The 18,075-nt window shown below is 45.1% G+C and overlaps 2 protein-coding genes across 3 annotated transcripts in view; one reads left to right on the forward strand and one right to left on the reverse strand.

Moving 5' to 3' along the window:
* Positions 1-680: 680 nt before the first annotated feature.
* The window catches only part of Wdr37 (WD repeat domain 37), a 151,381-nt gene continuing 133,986 nt past the window's right edge, over positions 681-18,075 (forward strand). The window contains exons 1-2 of one of the 2 annotated variants that reach the window (XM_084606025.1): positions 681-853; positions 1,150-1,299. In XM_084606025.1, the coding sequence (XP_084462151.1) occupies positions 1,157-1,299 (143 nt within the window). In that variant the 5' untranslated portion in view covers positions 681-853; positions 1,150-1,156. The remainder of the gene's footprint in view (positions 854-1,149; positions 1,300-18,075) is intronic. The other variant, XM_084606026.1, reaches the window with a different exon arrangement.
* LOC146185036 (uncharacterized) lies at positions 2,006-17,732 on the reverse strand. Its single transcript, XM_084605789.1, has 2 exons — positions 17,222-17,732; positions 2,006-2,508 (listed from the first exon to the last, which is right to left on the reverse strand). The coding sequence occupies exons 1-2, from the start codon at positions 17,730-17,732 to the stop codon at positions 2,255-2,257; spliced, it is 765 nt and encodes a 254-aa protein (XP_084461915.1). The 3' UTR covers positions 2,006-2,254.

The following is an 18,075-nucleotide window of genomic DNA, read 5'->3' on the forward strand; positions in this document are numbered from 1 at the left end:
CAGTGAATTTGTATGTTTTTATGTCGTTTTCGTTCGTGTCGCGTTTTCACTGCCCCGCAACCTTGCCAGCTGTGCCACTAGATTGCGCTGGCTGTGCCCTCCGCGCTGCGCATCTTTTTGAGAAAATGGTTCTTCGGTGCGCATTTTTTCTATAAGATCCGCACTGCGAAGATGTCTAGGCAAGTGAAGCAAGTTATTGCAAACTTGTATGCTCGGAATAGAGTCCGTTTTTGCAAGAACCACTCTGCCACAAAACGCGCGTGTAGTGATACGCCTTCATTTTTTTTCTTGCGGACTACTTGCGTAGCTTTCGCTGCGTTGCACCTGATGCATGGCGGAAATATACCTTGCCTGATGTATGAAACGGATTATAGCTCCTAGCAACATGCAGGAAAGAGAATGAGACAGGCCTTTGTCCCCGAGCTTTGAGCAATAACCCCCCCCCCCCCCCCCCCCTTCACGCATCAGAACTACGAACAGTATGAACATCTCTCTCTCTCTCCATAGCATAAATGGATAAAGGCTCGTCTCTATCCCTCGCCTGCCTTCTTTGCACAGCCACACTACACTACAGTCAAGGTCTACACCGACTAGAAGCCACACAACAAGGAGGTTATACCTGCCTAATTTGGACGTCATATTTGTCAGTCTAGTTTCCCGTTTGCGCTTTTATTGACTATCTCCAGGTGGAGCCACAATATCCGGCGCAACCACTGTTGGGAAGTGTTTTGACAGGACATCGGGCACTTCGTGTGCTATGTGCCCGGTGCTTAAGCGTATTTTCCGTGCAATTAAATGAACTACAGAAGGAATTCCGTCAACTACAGCAGGGATTACCTCTAAAATCAGTCTGGTGAGATCCTCAACGATGTTAAATGGCCACCTTAGTGGCGTCATTTCTACCCTCGTAGCGCATCGACCTTTTGAGTGTTGCATGCTTTGCCTCGAATTGTTTACTATGTGGTGATATTTATAGGTTGATCTAAATGAGGCTTTGTTGGGCAGGGCATTTATTGTTGCCAGGAGATCTGCGGTCACTCAACGCTCAGTATTCTTGACGTGCTGCAAGGATATGTATATATATATATATATATATATATATATATATATATATATATATATATATATATATTTTGTTTTGTTTTGCAGCCAAAACATGCCGCACGACTCGACCAGCAAACCGAGCAAAACCAAAGGAATAAAGAACTTTGCACGCGTTCTCAGTGACAAGGACTCCGACCTAACGTCTCCTTACGCCAAGAATGACGACGGCGAAACTGTGCTGCCATCGGCATTCAGGTATGTGACCTGTACCGTTCACCTTTCCTGTCGCCACCTAAGGCACTTTGCATGGAGTGCCCAGTTGCATACGTCCACGACGGCGTCATTAGCTGCATGTATGTGTTACTGCACAGTTATTCTGGCTGTTTTCAGTGCAGTAGCGAAAAGTCTTACGCTTGAATTCAAGCGCTGCTGCGTACGCCCACTGTGACTCACGAGCCGGCACTAAGTTTGTGTGTATGTGTGTTAGTTTTTATCGCGGTCCAGCTTACAACGGCACTCGCAGTGCATAGCGTTGACCAACGCTGGCTTATCCTTGTTGATTTGACTGCAAAAAGCGATGAATGGGTACTCCGGTTAATTATATACCACAACAGGATGCTGTCCGTGCCATCAGGGCGATTGTTGACGCTAATGCTGCTTTATTTATACCCATACCCTGACAAAGCGAACTTCTCTAGATGTTCACCAGAGTGCGCCTCATGTTATGCGTTAGCACATTCCGACGGTCGTCCCGATTTCTAAACGAAACTTCAAATCGACCCAACCCGACTAGATGTTAGTGCTTGTGCCGCTTTTATTAAACGTGACCATAGTGTTTTCTGAAGGGGCAGAGTGCTTTATATGTAGAGCCAACGTTTATTTCATTCGACATAAGAATGAAGCAAATTGTTCCTGGCAGCGAAGTTAAAAATCGAAAATGACATTTGCTGCGTTATGGGCTCATCACAGGTGATGACAGTCACATATAGTAGATGCATTCTCGTGTTCAGACATATTCAGTGATGCTCATCACTGGAAATGCTATACTCTTTTGCCTGACCTTGGCTTCTTGCACACCCTACCTTTGTTTCTAAATAAAATCAAAGCTCAGCTGTGTGCAGACAGTCTGCCTCTACTGAAAGTCACCTTATACCATCCACTGTACATGCCTAGCTGTCTTCTTGAGCTTGCTCTTCAAGAGCAATTAGCTTCATGTCCGTGCTTCGGCTGGCATGTCTTCAAGGTGCTGCTTGACCTTGGTGCATCGCATGTACTTTCGAAGAACCAGAAGAAATACAATGTGCACGGCGATGGAACATGTATGGATGATGTTCACTTGCAAAATCTTGAACACAATTTCCATAATGCTTGGAGGAGGAGGAGGTGAAGCTGGCAGTGCCGTGTCACTGCTGTGAGGGTCCGAGATTTCATGCCTCAGGTGTGTCTTTGCTTTTCCATGAAGCTCTGCAAACATTTTCGTAATAGATAACTTTTATGTGCACAGTGTCTTGGAAATAGTTCTGCTTATGTAATGATTAAATCAAGTTATCATACCTGCATAAATAAGTGGATGTTTTTCTTCCCCCCAGAAGTCTGAAAGCTTTGGATGTGCCTCATATGTAGGGCAATATGTTAGCAAAAATCTATTTTTGATGGCTAAAATAGCTGTTGCAGTCATTATGCAAGTTGACTGTGTGTGTGTGTTGCCATGCACAGTCTGTCAAAAATATACATCCGAAGAGGACGAAAAATAGTGTCCTCGCCATTCTCAAGCCCACATATTTCAGGAGTGCCTCCAGGAGCCTCATTACACAGCTTAAAAGCAAACCTTTGGCTGTTGTATTTTTGACAAAGACTACATGTCTGCTATAGCACAGTTGATTGTGGGGTTTTTCTTTTGGGGGAGATGGGACAATAACAATCAAGTTAACAGTGTGAATCCACATATACTTTGCTAAGGATCAGAGTAATACATTCTTCAAGCTTTGGAATGACTACCTTTTTTTTCAGTAGCTTTATCTCTGCATTATGTCACTACAGGCTGTTTCAGAAACCAGAAACGTATGACCATCATCCTTTCAGAACTGCTGCTGTTGTCAACTGGCAAAAAAGAGTGGTACCAGGTGCACACGCAGGAAAGAGCAGCCATCCATGCTTATTGCGCATGCACCTTTGTGGCAGATTCTCTCAGGCTTTTGTTGCCAGTGTGGCACAAGGCATGGCAGTCGTGCGCTCCCAGTTTCCCTTTAAGTGTGAAACAGCTTGTACATCACACTGACTTGTGCTAGTCAAGCTTTCATCCTAAAATAAACTGATTAAAGGACTTTTGCTCATGCTCTGTCTAGCACCTTTCTTGTTGTACTAAGAACTTCATGCTTACTACTTGCAAACGATGACTCCCTTCACACTGTTAGAGGGCAACTCCGAAGGGTATTCAAGCATTTTGAGTTCATGATTTCATTATTTTCAAGTTCCTTGAATCTCCTCTTGCTGGTTATGATGACAAGAATTTTAAAATAACGACCAAAAGAGTGAAATGAAAGATGGGTTTCAATCAGCACAGGCCGTCATGAACACTCATTAAACCTCTTGAGTGCGAGTTGCATGGCACACCTGGTGACTGAAACTGGTATAGCCAGATGCAGCTAAAAAAAATGCAGTTTTGGTCTTTCAAAAGACCCCCTGCAGCCAACAGGCAGGGACTGATCCTCGTGACATCTTGGACAATCCCCTTGGACTTGCTAGCATGACGATGCAGGATGTGGCAAATAAAAGGGCTGAGTAAGGGTGTCATGAAAATCAGTCGGTGGCATTGGCTGAATGGCCTCCTTTGAGAGACATCTGCTACTTTTTTTCTTCAGTCATATTAGACTATAATGTTATAATTACTTAATTGAAGAGGTCGAAAATAAGTTTGAAATTTTTTCCTTCAGCAACTGCTGAGCACATATCAATAGGTGTGAAGCTTGTGATAACGCTCAGTTAGCCCAGAAAATTTTCACTCAAGAGAATGATGTGAATTCACTAAATTTGACGCAAGAGATAAATGGACTGGCGAACCTAGTACAAAACATTCAGTAAAATGCATGGATGTTCTAAAAATCTTGGAGTTGTTCAAACAGCAGTTCCAGAGCTCTTTGGTGTTACCATATTTTAGTTAAATTTATATTGCAGTTTTTTTTCTTCTGGCCTTGATTACTTCCACCGAATTTGGCAGGTGCAGGACATTTCATTGCAGTGCAAGTGCATTTTTTCATTGAAGATGATTTCCACAGGCAGCACTGCATATTTGATGTCACAAACATTCCCTGCACAGTCATACCCACTAGCACCTTGAGTTGATTTTTCTAAAGTTGCTACTGCAGCCATGCAATGCTCACATGAATGCTTGTGATGGCGCATTACACTGCATCATGGGGCCTTGCCCATGGACAGAGTTTTAGTTTTCGCTGTTAGTAAACTGTTACACTTCACATTTCGAGAATCGATTTAGAGGGACTTAATCTTCTTTACAGGAAAAATGTCCAAAAAGTAGGAAGATATTGTGACTATCAACTTTTGCCGTCACCTCATTTTAAAGGGCACAGTTGCTATCTATACACCCTCTCCTTTTTACAGTCACAGACTAAGAAATGCTAGAACAGCTACATTAGGAGGTGATCATTTTACCCCAGTATAATGCACTTCAGTGCTTCTGAATTAGAAAATATATGTTTATTGCCATAATATTGAACACACTTGAATTTCAGAATAACAGCTTGAGGACAGAGTTTTCGTTTTCGCCGTTTTTAAACTTACTCTTCACATTTGGGAATCGATATAGAGGGACATAATCTTTACAGGAAAAATGTCCCAAAAGTAGGAAGATATTGCGACTAGCAACTTTCCGTTTCATATTACAGTTGTTAGTGTGCGCCTGTGTTGTTTCCATTTATATGTGTTTGTCTACATTGTGCTGCAGTTGTGGGTACTCTTGAATTTGATGCTGTTTTGGGCATGCTGTATAAAATTTATGTACTCTTAGTTAGCTGATGGTTGTTTTTGTATCACTGGGAAATGTATGCTTGCTTCAGTGTGAGCACTATAACAATGGTTTTAGCCCAATGTTCTTTGTCTTTTAAAGGTTTTATTGCTCTCATTTCATTCTCAGTGCATTGCTGCGATTGCCTTATGTCCGAGAATGTGCGCAGGTACTGCTCAAATGTCCCTGAGATCTCGAAAGTTCGGGCTGTGCTTAAGTGATAGGCCATTGACTTGATGGCCATTGGAGCCACCTGTGTTACAGTGCTTAGTTGGCCTTTGAGCCACTAACTACTGGTTCGAAAACCTCCGAAATGATTATGTGGCAGGGGTATTCGATGGTTTAGCTATGCATTTGTGGAGGAAACTTCAAGCATTTGTAGTGGCACTTGCTTGAACGACTATGCATATCATAACATCTCGGGTCTCGTTTCAGTAAGCTTAGCTTAGCTTTTGGTTTTTAGCAAAATAAGCAAATACAATGTTTTTCAAACTTAATTTATATATTCTTGGAATTATCTTTATTTCATTATCTATGCTGATGCAATCTAGGCGATCGGGATTAGATTGACTTCTGCAATCTTGGTTTATATTACTCCCTTGCTTTTCAGCCATAAACCTGTGGCTTTTTACCAACATATACTGCTGAGGCACTCAGATGACCTCATTTTTTTTAACACCTGAGCCTTAATGATCATGACAGCATCGACATCTCAGTAGCTACTGCTACATTCTATCAAAATTTCCATATCTTGAAGTTCTCTGAAAGCTCCACATAATTTTTGTATATTTGCTTTAATCTTTCACTACTGTCCTTCATACAAGCTTTCAGTATGCGCTGCCCATGCTTCAAAAGATGTCCAACCCATATAGCCCCACTCTGCCTCATTTGTGGTTTTTCTGTCAAGGATGTATTCTAGCCGCACCTCTGGCCTCAAAACAATAGACCATTCCTAAATTATGCCATGCCACACTTGCCGCGTTCCGGTTACCTTAGGGAACATGCGCTCGAGTTTTCTGTGTACCCCTAGCGCCGCCTAGTGGCCGCTGCGCCACTCGCTTAGTAGAATGACTGCGGCTACCGTAGCTGGAGGCGTGGAATGGCGGCTGAGTTATTACAAAACCGAAGGTATACTCCTGTGTTTACAAGTGCTCGGATACGATAAAAACGGTTGCTTTGTATTCAGTTCCACCGCAGCTGTACAAAAAAAATAATGGCAGAGGTGGACTCATGCAACTGTACCAGAACGGTAGTTCAATATGGGCATCTTGTTTGTGCGCTGCTTTATATCGCACGTCATAATGCCCGGTTTTGCCTGTCGTACCGTATGTATAAACATCGTTTTGTTTATTCGATTTTATCATTTGCGCAATCTTAGGACAGAGCATGTTATGAAGGGCGCCCGTTGGAACATTGCGTGAGCTCGAGCTTCGTGTGCGATTATTAGATGACCGAATGTGGCTCATGGACTAAAATAAGTCGCAGTCATCAACAGTACTGAGTGAAGACTTTTGTACATGGCATTCTTGTACAAACGTGTGACCGTCTAGGTGGCAAACCGGGGCTATCAAGTTGTAGCTATCCAAATGCGCAGTTTGTCGGAAGTGCTAAGAATGAGGTATTGTGCGAGTGAGTATGTGTGGACAATTCTTCCTGCAATTAGTTATTGCAGCTCGCTTATTGACCCCTTAAACATTTCGGAGAGATATAGACAAGGGGCGAGGACTCAATATACAGCATTTTGAAAATTCTCCCGCCTCAATTGGGATCTCATTTGCGCAGAAACCGCGCACAAAGTTTGACTATGGTACATACCTGGTTTGGCCGCTCATGATAAAAAACTAAGAACCATCTGCGACGCGACTGAGGAGCGAAGAACGCCAACGCAGTTTCCAGCGATGGATGGATGGATGGAATATGGGGAACCCAACCTAGTTTGGTTGCGCGACTGCAGCATGCGCTCCTCCGCAAGCGGCAAATTTTGAAGCATCGGTCAGGCACGGCACTGATGTGACGCTTGACTGAACATGTTTTGGCGGCTTCGTGTGCTGCTCGCGTTACCTCTCCTTGTGAGTGCTCGCACCGGCCCGCCGCCGTGGCTTCGCAGGCATGCAATTTGGTGTCACAGCTGAGTTTGGCTGGAGTGGTTCCGTGACGCTCGAAATGTGGGGAAATGTATTGTTGTAATGTTGGCTGTCACAACAACTCGCCTGTAGACTTTCGTGCCTTTGCGGCTTCTGCACGCGGAAGCAACTCGCTTTGAGCGTGCTCGCGTTCTATGTCGCTCGCGTTGTTGAAAGCTGCGCGCGCGCTCCTGCTTCTACTTTTCAAGCTCGCGCTTGGACGAAGTGGTGTTTGAAGCGAGTGTGCAGGAACGTACACGCTTCGACGTGGTTTTAAGAAAATTGCTGACAGCGGTGGCTATTTTCGCAGTGCAAATGTCAAAAAGGGAGAGCTGTTAGTCAGCCATGTGCATTCTGTTGAGCAGATTGTAGAAGATAACACTGTTATCGTGAAGGCTAAGTGTGGGTCGCAGGTCAGCGACCACATCGTGTACGACGTGGGATTTGAGGCAAGTATTTCATTTTTATTATACCCATTTCATTAAGGCCCAGGTGCTCTCTAAGGAGGGCTTCGGATTTTTGCCGCTGGATTGGCCCGATTGTTGTGCCTGGCTTGTGCAGGACTCATCTTCGTGGGAGTTTATGAAACAGCACACCGCAGCAGCATGCTTGCAGCGCCCTGAGTTCCTGCCTTGCATGTACACAATTGGCACGGGAAATCTCTGGCGCTTTTCAGGGCATGTCCATGCTAGCTGCAAAGAAGCATGTCACATAACAGAGACGGGCCGTTTGATTCATTTTGAACCCACGACGTAAGGAGCAAAAGTAACAAAAGAGAACAAGGATGCTGCTTCGCAACTCATTCTCAGGCGCAGATTGTTTCTTTAGAAAGCAGACACTGAAGCTCCAAGGCAGGATATATTAAATGACCTGTAAGAAAGGATGCAATTGAGTGAACATGTTCGTTTAGTTTCGTAGTGTTTATCGTACACCTCAGCGCGACAAGGCTAGGAGGGGCGCTGTATTGGAGACCTATAAAAATTTCACCCCCTCCCCCCTTCCTTCCATGGTTATTTAACGGCACGTATATTTCTAAAGACCTCCTTGCAGTTCGCCTCCAGCGAGCGGCGGCCGGGATCAAACCCGCGTCTCCATGACCAGTAGTCCCTAACGCGTGAGCCACCGCGGCGGGGCGAGTGATTGAATAAAACAGTTATATACCAATATAAAAGCTATATGAACAATGAAGTAATAACCACGCAGCGAAAATTTATTTTTCTAGGTATTGTCCAGAACTGTCTCATTTACTCTGTGGAATTGAAATTACTCAATTAGTTGCGGGACCAGTTATTAGGATCTGAATGTGATTCACGAAAATTAAAACGTGAAAATATCTCATTTGCAGCAAAAGGGTTGATGTTTCTTTCTATGCATGTGAATGCACATTCTATTCACGTGGAAGCTACGTATAAAATGTTCTGAGTATGCAATTGCATGACAATCGGCATCAAAATTAACATATTGGCACATAGTGAAAAGCACACCTAAGATGCGAATGGACCCACATATTTTTTATTAAGTTCATAGGCACCAACTAGATTACATCTGCAAGCTCTTCAGAAATTGAATCAAACAGCGCATCGAATAGTTGCATGCGCCGTACAAATCTGGGCCTTAATGAAATGGGTATAATAAAAATGAAATACTTGCCTAAAATCCCACGTCGTACACGATGGAGTCGCTGACCTGTGACACACACTTAGTATTCATGATAACAGCGTTGTCTTCTACAATCTGCTCAACAGAATGCACATGGCTGACTAACAGCTCTCCCTTTTTGACATTTGCTCTGCGAAAATAGCCACCGCTGTCGGATATTTTCTTAAAATCACATCGGGAAGCGTGTGCATTGTTGCACACTTGCTTCAAATACCACTTCATCTAAGTGTGAGTTTGAAAAGTAGAAGCAGAAGCGCGCGCGCAAGACAGCTTTCTTTCAGCACAAAAATCCAAGCGCGCGCAAGCAGCTTTCAACAACGCGAGCGACAAAGAACGCGAGCATGCGCAAAGTGAGTTGCTTCCGCATGCAGAAGCTGCAAAGACACGAAAATCTACAGGCGAGCTATTCACTCTGCATGACCAATCACATGGCGTTGGCCGGAGAGGGCGCTATTCACTGGCGCCCACAGCGCCACCCTGCGATGCTTGGGTCCCCTATAGGAGCGTCCCCTTTGAAACAGGGTGGTAGCAGTTGCTATCATGCTCGCTTTTTTCCCTATATCTTAATTATTGTTTTGGATTGGTTAACTATACCATCATTCTATTAAATTTTTGTTTCTACATTATTAACATTATGTTACTTTTCTGCTTTTAAGCCACCAATCTTCCAATCGTTTTTTTGTTAGCTTCCACCGCAAGTTCATTCACCTGGCCACTGACAGCGTGACAGCGTGACAGCGCCTGCATCGACTTACGGATGGATACCATCACATTCGAGTATATGATGGTTGTTTCTGCGGATTTACCACATACTGGACACATGGTTAAATTTCTTCTTGTAGCTGCATGTTCTAAGGCACCCTGATCTAGCTTCAAAAAGTAGGGCACTGTCTTTTGAGTTATCAAAGAAAGCTTCGTTCCTGATCTGCCTTTTCCACTTTCGGTATAGTTCCCCACTCCCCACTGTGTTTCTTTGCCATAGAATTTACCAAATTTTTACCTTCTGTGTGTTTCACATGTTCCTTAACGCTCTTTCTTTCTCCTTGTGACCAGCATACTTACTGGTTAGTTTCCTAGTTCTTTTCCTCCATTGTGAGTCAACGCTTTTCAGATATAAGTATTTAAATACTTTAGTTGCCCACCTGTTACTGTCCAATTTCTTCAGGCGTTCCTCATATAATATTTTACTCTGAGCTTCCCATACTTCGAAAGATGCCCAGCCCATATCTCCCTGCAGCCCCATTTTTGGTTTTGCCTTGGGCACCCAGTGCTAATCGTCCGACGGCTCTCTAATTTATTTCTAATGTCGACTGTACCTCTGCTTTTAGGCACGAAACCGCATTTCCGAAAGTGAGCCAGGGCGCCATAATTCCTTTCCAAATACCCCTCAACACCTGATACCTGTTGTATCCCCACAATGCCCTATGCTTCATTATCCCGGCATTTCTTTGCCCTTTTGCCCGAAGTGATTGCTCATGCTTTTCAGTGTATGCCAATCTTTCTTTACCCATACCAAGATATTTCTATTCTGCCACTCTAGGTATTTCATGGCTTTGTATTTTAAGACCCTGATCATTTGAGCCGTTGAAAATCATCAGATCCCACTTAACTGCGCTAAAACTGAAGCCTAGAGCATCCCATTCGCCTCCGCAATACTTAACTAGAGTTTGCAAGTCTTCTTGGCTATCTGCTAACAGCACAATATCGTCTGCATGCATTAAACCGGGGAGGTGCTGCTCTACCACCTTTCCGCCTAATCTATATGACAGGTTAAAACCTAGGTTACTTTCTTGTATCCTCCGTTCCATATTTATTATATAAAGCATGAACAGCAGTGATGATAGAGGACAACCTTGTCTTAATCCTTTGCATACCTTGACAGCTTCCATACTTCTTATTAGAGATGAGCAAGGCGGCTCACTTTAGTGAGCGGATCGGAGAAAGTGAGCCGGCTCACTTGAATGGCTCACTGGTCCACTTACATCTGTAGAGGTGAGTGGGTCGCTCAGGAGGGGCCGAACTTTTATATATGTATATTAATAGTAATAAAAAGTAAAATCAATTTTGGCCCTCGCGTGACACCGCAAGCAGTGGCATTTAGCATCAGTTTGTCTGCGGTTGTGATTGCAGTTGCGGTTTCTGCCTGTTGAGACGACTGAGGAAGGTGCTACAGAAGAATGCGGAACATTCGGACCACTTCGCTCTGCGGACAAGTACGAGTACTGGTCCCCACTTGTCGGCGTGGAACGAAATCACAAAACTGCAAGACAAAATAAAAAGTGCAGGCACCAGCAGCAGTGCGCCCGCGGTACCCGCAGGAAGATCCGAAGGCAATTGGTTGGTTGTGACATGACACCGACAATGGCGGTATAGTTGCTTTTTTGCTTTGCGTTTTGTCCAGGAAGGCCAAATACAAAGGTCTATTTTCCATTCTAGATATTTCGATCCATTGAGTAAGCACAAACAGGCTATCATCTAAACGCCTACCATTTCTAAAGCTGTTCTGAAGTTCTCCATGTATCTTCTTACTTTCTACCCATGATTGCATCTTTAATTTTACTGCCTGCATGGCCAACCTGTATATAACAGATGTTATGGCAATCGGCCTGTAGAATTTTATGTGAATCCTATCTCCTTTCCCTTTATAAATCATATTCAGTTTACTCTGCCGCCACCTGTCCAGAATTTGCTTATTCGTTATGACTGTTTCCAATGATTTTAACGTTTCCTTACTTCTTGGATCAAGTTCATTAATCAGCTTGATTGGAATTTTATCTATTCCTGTAGATGTGCTTTTATGAATATTTTTTCCACCTTTTTTCAGTTCAGATTGGTCAGTTCTAAGCTGCTTTGTATTCGGCTATCTTGTGTTGCTTCCTGATTTGCGGAAGTAGACAATTTCCCTTGTCATCTTGGATCCGGTCCTGCTTTCTTGGATTCTTTTTACCTAACCAGTTTATATGGTCCCAGAATTTTCTTGGTCTGCTTCTAGCGGTATTGTGTATTTCAGCCATCCAGAGATCGGTGGACTGGTTTATTTTACTTTGGACGAGGGCTTGTACACCAAGTTTCTTTTGTCGATACGATTCCCATTTTTGGTCTATTTCCTTCTGAGATACCTGTGCTTTCTTTGCCTCTCGATGTTCCCTTGAAGCTGCCCGGCGTTGTTGAATGGCTTTCCTGATTTCCTTATTCCACTAGCTTTGTGACTTTCTCTTTCCATTCCAGCAGTTTGCTGCTTTAACCTTCTTAATTTTTCTCCTTATCAATAGTTCTACCTGTTCATAACCTTAGTCTTTCATGGGGCTTTTCTCTATTGCTTCCTCTATGTCTGCTACTATCTGCGCTATTTGATCGTCGTTTAATTTTGCGTTTACTTTTTGTCTAAGTTTTATTTCTCTTTTCATCATGGTCCCCGTCTGCAGACTAATATGTTTATGATCACTTCCCATGCTATACTCCCCTTCTTCGTCTTATTTCCAAGCTTGCTATAAATTCCCTGCGACATTAGACAGTAGTCAGTGGTCGTCTGCCTGTTCCGAAATTCCCACATGATTTGTCCCTCACATTTTGTTTCTCTATTTATAATAACTAAATTGTGTCGCTCACAGAAATCTAGCATTAGCTTCCAGTTACTATCCGTGTATCTATCCAGATCGTCGATGTGGCCGTTCATGTCCCCCAGTAGAATAATATTGGCCCCGTCTCCAAACTGGCTTATATCGTCACTGAGACATTCAACGAAATCCTTGTTTTCCTGCCTGCATTGGTGTCCTGTTCCTAAATAAACTACCCCTAGCCATGTCCTTGCGCCGGCAATCATTCCTGATACCCAGATATGTTCTTTGCTAGATGATTTTATTCTTTGCCAATTTTTTCCTTGGTGTATCAACATTTCTACCCCTCTCCCACTTTTCTTTGTTCCCGTTCTGTTGCACCCTTCCCAGGCGTAGACTCATCTCAGGGATCTTTTAGATCCCAGAGATGGAGTCTTGCATAGCGCGTACACACCTATTTTGTTGTCCTTCAACTGCTGTTCTATCTCTAGCCATTTCGCTCTCTTTCTACCCCCTTGCATGTTTATGTATCTGATCCTAGTGTTAAACCTCTTACTTTTCTTTCTGGACCTCCTCTTTGCCATTTTGTTAGGCTTAGCCTCCATTATTACGATTTCTTCTGCTTATCTTTTAACTACCCCTGTGCCCGGAGCCCTCGCGGACCCCCTAAAAAAGCTATAGCCCTGCCTGCCAGGCGCCAGCTGATCTCTGCTCCCACCCTTCTGTTAAAATGGATGCCACCTCACTGTAAAGCCCTGCCAATACCTGCTTTGTGCACCCCCCTGTTTACCTTAACCACTTCGAAACGCTTCTCCAGGCTTAACTTTCTTATGCGATGATTAACTGTCACCACATACTTTTCAAGCTTTCCGTTTGTTCCTAGCACCTCCGGTACTGAGCACACAACGATCTGTGCTTGCTGTGCTATCACCCTGATATCGTCAACCCCCTGAGCTAAACTTGCCACCACTCCTGCAGCGTCACCATTTAGGATATTGTTCAGCCCCACGGCTACTATCACCATATTGCGCTCTGCAGAATTATTTGACAGCCTATTTTTGGTCTCTTTTAGCACTGTGTTCATTGTCATCCCTGGGAAGGTTCCAACTAATGGCGCATTCGGTTGGGGGGACGAGAGCAGAGGCGCCGAGCAATACAGAGCAGCACAGGAGCACCGCCAACGAGGGTGTAACTGTCCTCCCACGGGAATGCTCTCTGCATGTTAAGAGCAGCACGCCACGACCATGTGACCGCACTTCTCTTCCCAGCATTCTCTGCTTGCTCGCAGCGGCGGCAGTTGCAACTCGAGGAGAAGCCAACTCTCCGTGTAGAACCGCTTGTTTTGTATGCCATTGTTCTCACAGCGCGGCGATCTGCCTCCTTTGGCCCTTTCGACGCTAGCAGCGACTCTCAAACATGCATACAGCACCTGAGCAATGCTTTCCGTTCGCCGAGTGCCGACACTTTGCAGCCGCCATTTTGAGCGTCACTGAGTCAAGAGAGAAAAAAAAAAGGAGAAAGATGGCGCGGATATGACGCTTTATGCCATGTGACTTCCTCTACACTTGCTTTATATGAGGGAGCAGCGGTGAATGCACTCGGGTGCTAAGCGGAGGAAAAGCCCTCCTCCTCTATCATTGGAAGCCAGTGATTCTACTCCTGCTCTCCCACTGGAAGGCGCCCGCTTGTCTGAGAGCACTTTCGAAGTGCTCTCGAGTGCGCCTGCTCTCCCACTCGAATTCGCCATAATACTCGCTTATCACCCTTTACACGTTACATGATATCTCGACTGCACCTGCTCATGTTGGAACCCCCGACGATAAGCTTCCGGGCATTCTCTCTCTTCCTGTGTCCTTCTCTGGGATTTTCATTCCAGCAAAAGACAGCTGTAGTGCCATCTGGCGTCGCTGGAGGAAAGTGTGCGGTTCGAAAGTGCCCAGGCAAGCATGGCACGTTTTTGGAATGATGCTAGGTGACACCACCGCTGCCCTTTGGTGGAAAATTGGCATTGCGTCTTTCGCGCCTTCAGTCGCGTCAAAACTATTTTGGTTTCTCATCGTGCTAGTCCAAACCAGGTAATAACCGCTGTAAGACTTACTACACAACAAAAGGGACTACAGCGCGCATGTTTTATGCGCGGTTTCAGTGCAAATGAGGCGGGAGAATTTTTCAAAACATCTCCGATAAAGCTGCAGAACACTGTATAGTCGCAGTCATCACGCCGTTAAAGGGCCATTGTCCAGGGTATGACATTTTAAACAGAGCCCAATGCTTCCATGAGGTATACTACAGCGATGCGCCTGCCTGAAAACAGCAAGAACACAAATCAAAGCTCTCTCATGCTCCCCTACTAAAGCCAAGCGGCGCCACTAGTCAAGACGGAATGCAGTGGTCCGTCTCTCTAAGTGACGGGTGAACGATGGGCGAAACCACTTTTTGTGCTAGCCGTTCTCTGTGCTGTGCTGTTCCTAGAGCCTTCGCACAGACACTACGCTTCCCGCCAAACCCAGAGAAGGAAGGGGAATTTGGCTTGCGGTTGACTGCGGTGGCTGTAACTGCGCTACTAATTACTTTTTTCAGAAAATGTTTGTGGCTTTGCTTTCCGTGGGCGAAGCCTCACAGTCACGCGGGTTAGAAAATATTTTCGGCTGGAGGGTGGACTGGCCATTTAAGATAATGCCTGCAAATTTGATTTGATCTTGTGCAGGGAACAGCACATAGCAACTTTGTTTTTTCAAGCTTGCAGTGATCCTTTTTTTTTCTTCATTAATAGGACTGATTGCAACATCAACCATCGGTGCAGTTCTTACTTGGTTGGCTCTTACAGATGGAGAGCGTGTGCTGAGGCTATGGAGATTACAAGACGTGGTAGTTGTCCTCCACGCTTTCACATTGAATTTTGCCGACAGCTTCTGCCCTGCATTCATCAACAGAACGACTGTGCCTATTTAATTGCTTGTAGTGGTACCAAAGTGAACTTTCCAGATGCGTGGTTCACTGCAAGCTTAGTATTGTCAGCTTCGAGGAATATGTAAAACATTGAAAGCTGGTGGAGCGCAGTCGTAAACCGGCAGATGTCAAAGTGCAATGGCAGGCCTTTATTCTGTACACATGTATTGCATTGCTTTGCCCGCGCAAAAAAAAAAAAATAATAAAAAAAAATAAAATAAACATACAGTACATTATATATTGCGATACATTTTTAGTGGACAATTTCTTTTTTACCCAATGAAGCTATTTGAGTTATTATGGTTGTGCAGTAGATAAATGTTGCATACGTTCACTGCGCTTAGCACGTGCAGTACGAGGAAACCTATCGGAATGTTGTCATCGCAGCTCTTTACATTTACTGTAATATTTCGCCTCAAGTAGCTCTGCTTCATCGCAACTACCCTCATACCTGCTTGAAAGCATACACATAATTTACTGTGCGCAGCACCACTCTTTGAGAGTGTCCCTTGGCAAAGAAAGAAAAATGCATTTTCAGTTTAAAAACCTGTGCGTAGCAACAATATATATATATATATATGTATATATATATATATATATATATATATATATATATATATATATATATATATATATATATATATATATATATATTTTTTTTTTTTTTTGCAATGCAGTGGCAGCGTGGCTCGTAGCCAAGCTGGCAGACAGCTGCGCCGGTCAGGTTGCAACTGCAGTTCTGCAGAACAGTAAAGGTACCTTAGATACAGACGCACCCCCTGGGCAGCGCAAGTTCCCTAGTCCAGGCTTCTGTGCTGTGGGCGTGTCGGAACAGTGGTTCCTTACCCGCATGGAGATAGGCTAGAATTATAAGTGATATTTTATTTATAGCTGCAAAAGAAATAGTTGGTCATAATATAGAAATAGTTGGTCATAATATAGAAATAGTTAGTTATAATATGCTAAGATAGTTGTGGACGTAGAATTCTGGCAACGTTACACTTTAGTGACGATAGTAATTAGACTTCGCGGCCATTTGGGGAAAAGTGGTCAGGGTGCATTGTTCCAGTGCCTCGTTTAATACACTGCTTGCAGTGTCGCGTCCATTCCAAGGTACTCAGATTGTTTGTTTACTAGGGGACTGTGTGGTGGCGCTCGCATATTACCAGACCTCGTAATTTTTCTTTTCAGCAGTGTAGCTTAGATATTAATAATGCAGATAGTATTCTGTAATCGTTGAACTGCTTCTGTTGGAAGGAAATGCTCATATATTCTTTTAGAGGGTATACTTTGACATCGCGGCCGCGAGGGCCACTTTGGGGGGACGACAGGAAATGGGTGGGCGGCATCTCGAACCCCTCGCTCTGCAGGCACTAGCTGAAGGATGCACAGATTGTACTGACACGGCTACTTAGTTGACCTCTTGAATAATGCCAGAGGCTTCCGAAACCTATTGCAAAATGAAGTCCCCAAGACTCGAGTTATGCGAGACAGATAGACTGCCTGAAAGAAAGAGGTTGTCTGCCTACACCTAGAATGAGGTGTTACTTTAAAAGGCACCTTTCAGACGTGGGTGACTTAAAAAAAAAAAAACTGCGGAGGTTTGTCCCAATTTTAAGCATGACTACATCAGCCTGCCTTGACGCACTCGGCCCGGCATGCACCTCATCCATAACGAGACTTAGCAACGAAGCGCCGGCGAAGCAGTATTCCCCGCCTAGCCACGTGGTCATCAGTGCACATTAGAGAACCGCAGGTCACAGGTGCACAAAAATTTCGGAGCCCTCCACTACGGTGCCTCTCGACTAGCGCGAGCTGCAGTCTGAAGAGCAGAGCTCATGCACTAAAAAAAGAAGAGGCCAGTGTACCTGATTTGGTGAGCACTGGATCCCTGTGGTCAGCTGGCACAAAGATGTGTTTCGCGTCCAGCGCGGCGCCGGTGGCATTGGCGCCAGGGCGTGCGACGAGGGTGTCCTGAAGCACGACCACGGCTCCCTCGACCATGAACAGGAAGCGGAGCACAATGGCGACGACAAACACGGCCGCTGCAGCCAGCATGGGCCTGCGTGCCTCGCGCGTCGCAGCCCAAAAGACGACCCCGTAGGCGACCAGGCTTGCGCAGGTGATGGCTAGCTTTGCCGATAGCGACCATACGGCTATCGAGGCGAGGAACACGAGGCCTCGGTTGGGCTGCCGCCGCACCATGGTGACAGTAGCCAGTGCCAGCTTGCACGTGTCCACCGCCACGCTGGTCATGGCCAGCGCGCGCAGGTTCACCACCACATTGCGGGTGTCCTGCACGCTTCTCCGGGCTCGGTCGGCGGCGCGTTCGCCAGCCTCATCGCCGGCTCCTCGGCTGGGCAGCATCATGTGCGTCATCGCGCGTTGGCCATGTCTGCTGAGCTGCGTTGAAGGAAGGGCAAACTCTGGGTGGAACACGCAATGTTCGGCACTTGTGAAGCTGCTGTGCGCCCTCAAATGGTATCTATTCTTTGTAAAGCGCCCCTGCAATCGGCGTTCTCTTATCCACCGTTTGCTGCGAGTGCCGTCAGTTGTGCAACTGACGGACGCGTTCTCAAGGGGGAATGGTTACCTTGACTTACACAGTGGCTCCAGCCGGTTCGCATGGTCATGGCCTGCAGGTCGAAAATTAGCCCTGCGGTATCGAGTTGTCTTTTTCCGCTGAAAATGACAACATCTCAGCACTTTCTCAGAGAGAACT

Source organism: Amblyomma maculatum, chromosome 6, assembly GCF_055883805.1.
Source record: "Amblyomma maculatum isolate TAMU_Amacu chromosome 6, ASM5588380v1, whole genome shotgun sequence".
NCBI classification, from domain to species: Eukaryota; Metazoa; Arthropoda; class Arachnida; order Ixodida; family Ixodidae; genus Amblyomma; species Amblyomma maculatum.

Coding starts and splice junctions, on each gene's coding strand:
- LOC146185036 (XM_084605789.1), bottom strand. CDS start 17,732: ATGACGCACATGATGCTGCCCAGCCGAGGAGCCGGCGATGAGGCTGGC. Junction 2,509..17,221: donor TCCAGTGCTCACCAAATCAG/GTACACTGGCCT, acceptor AAATGTTTGCAG/AGCTTCATGGAAAAGCAAAG.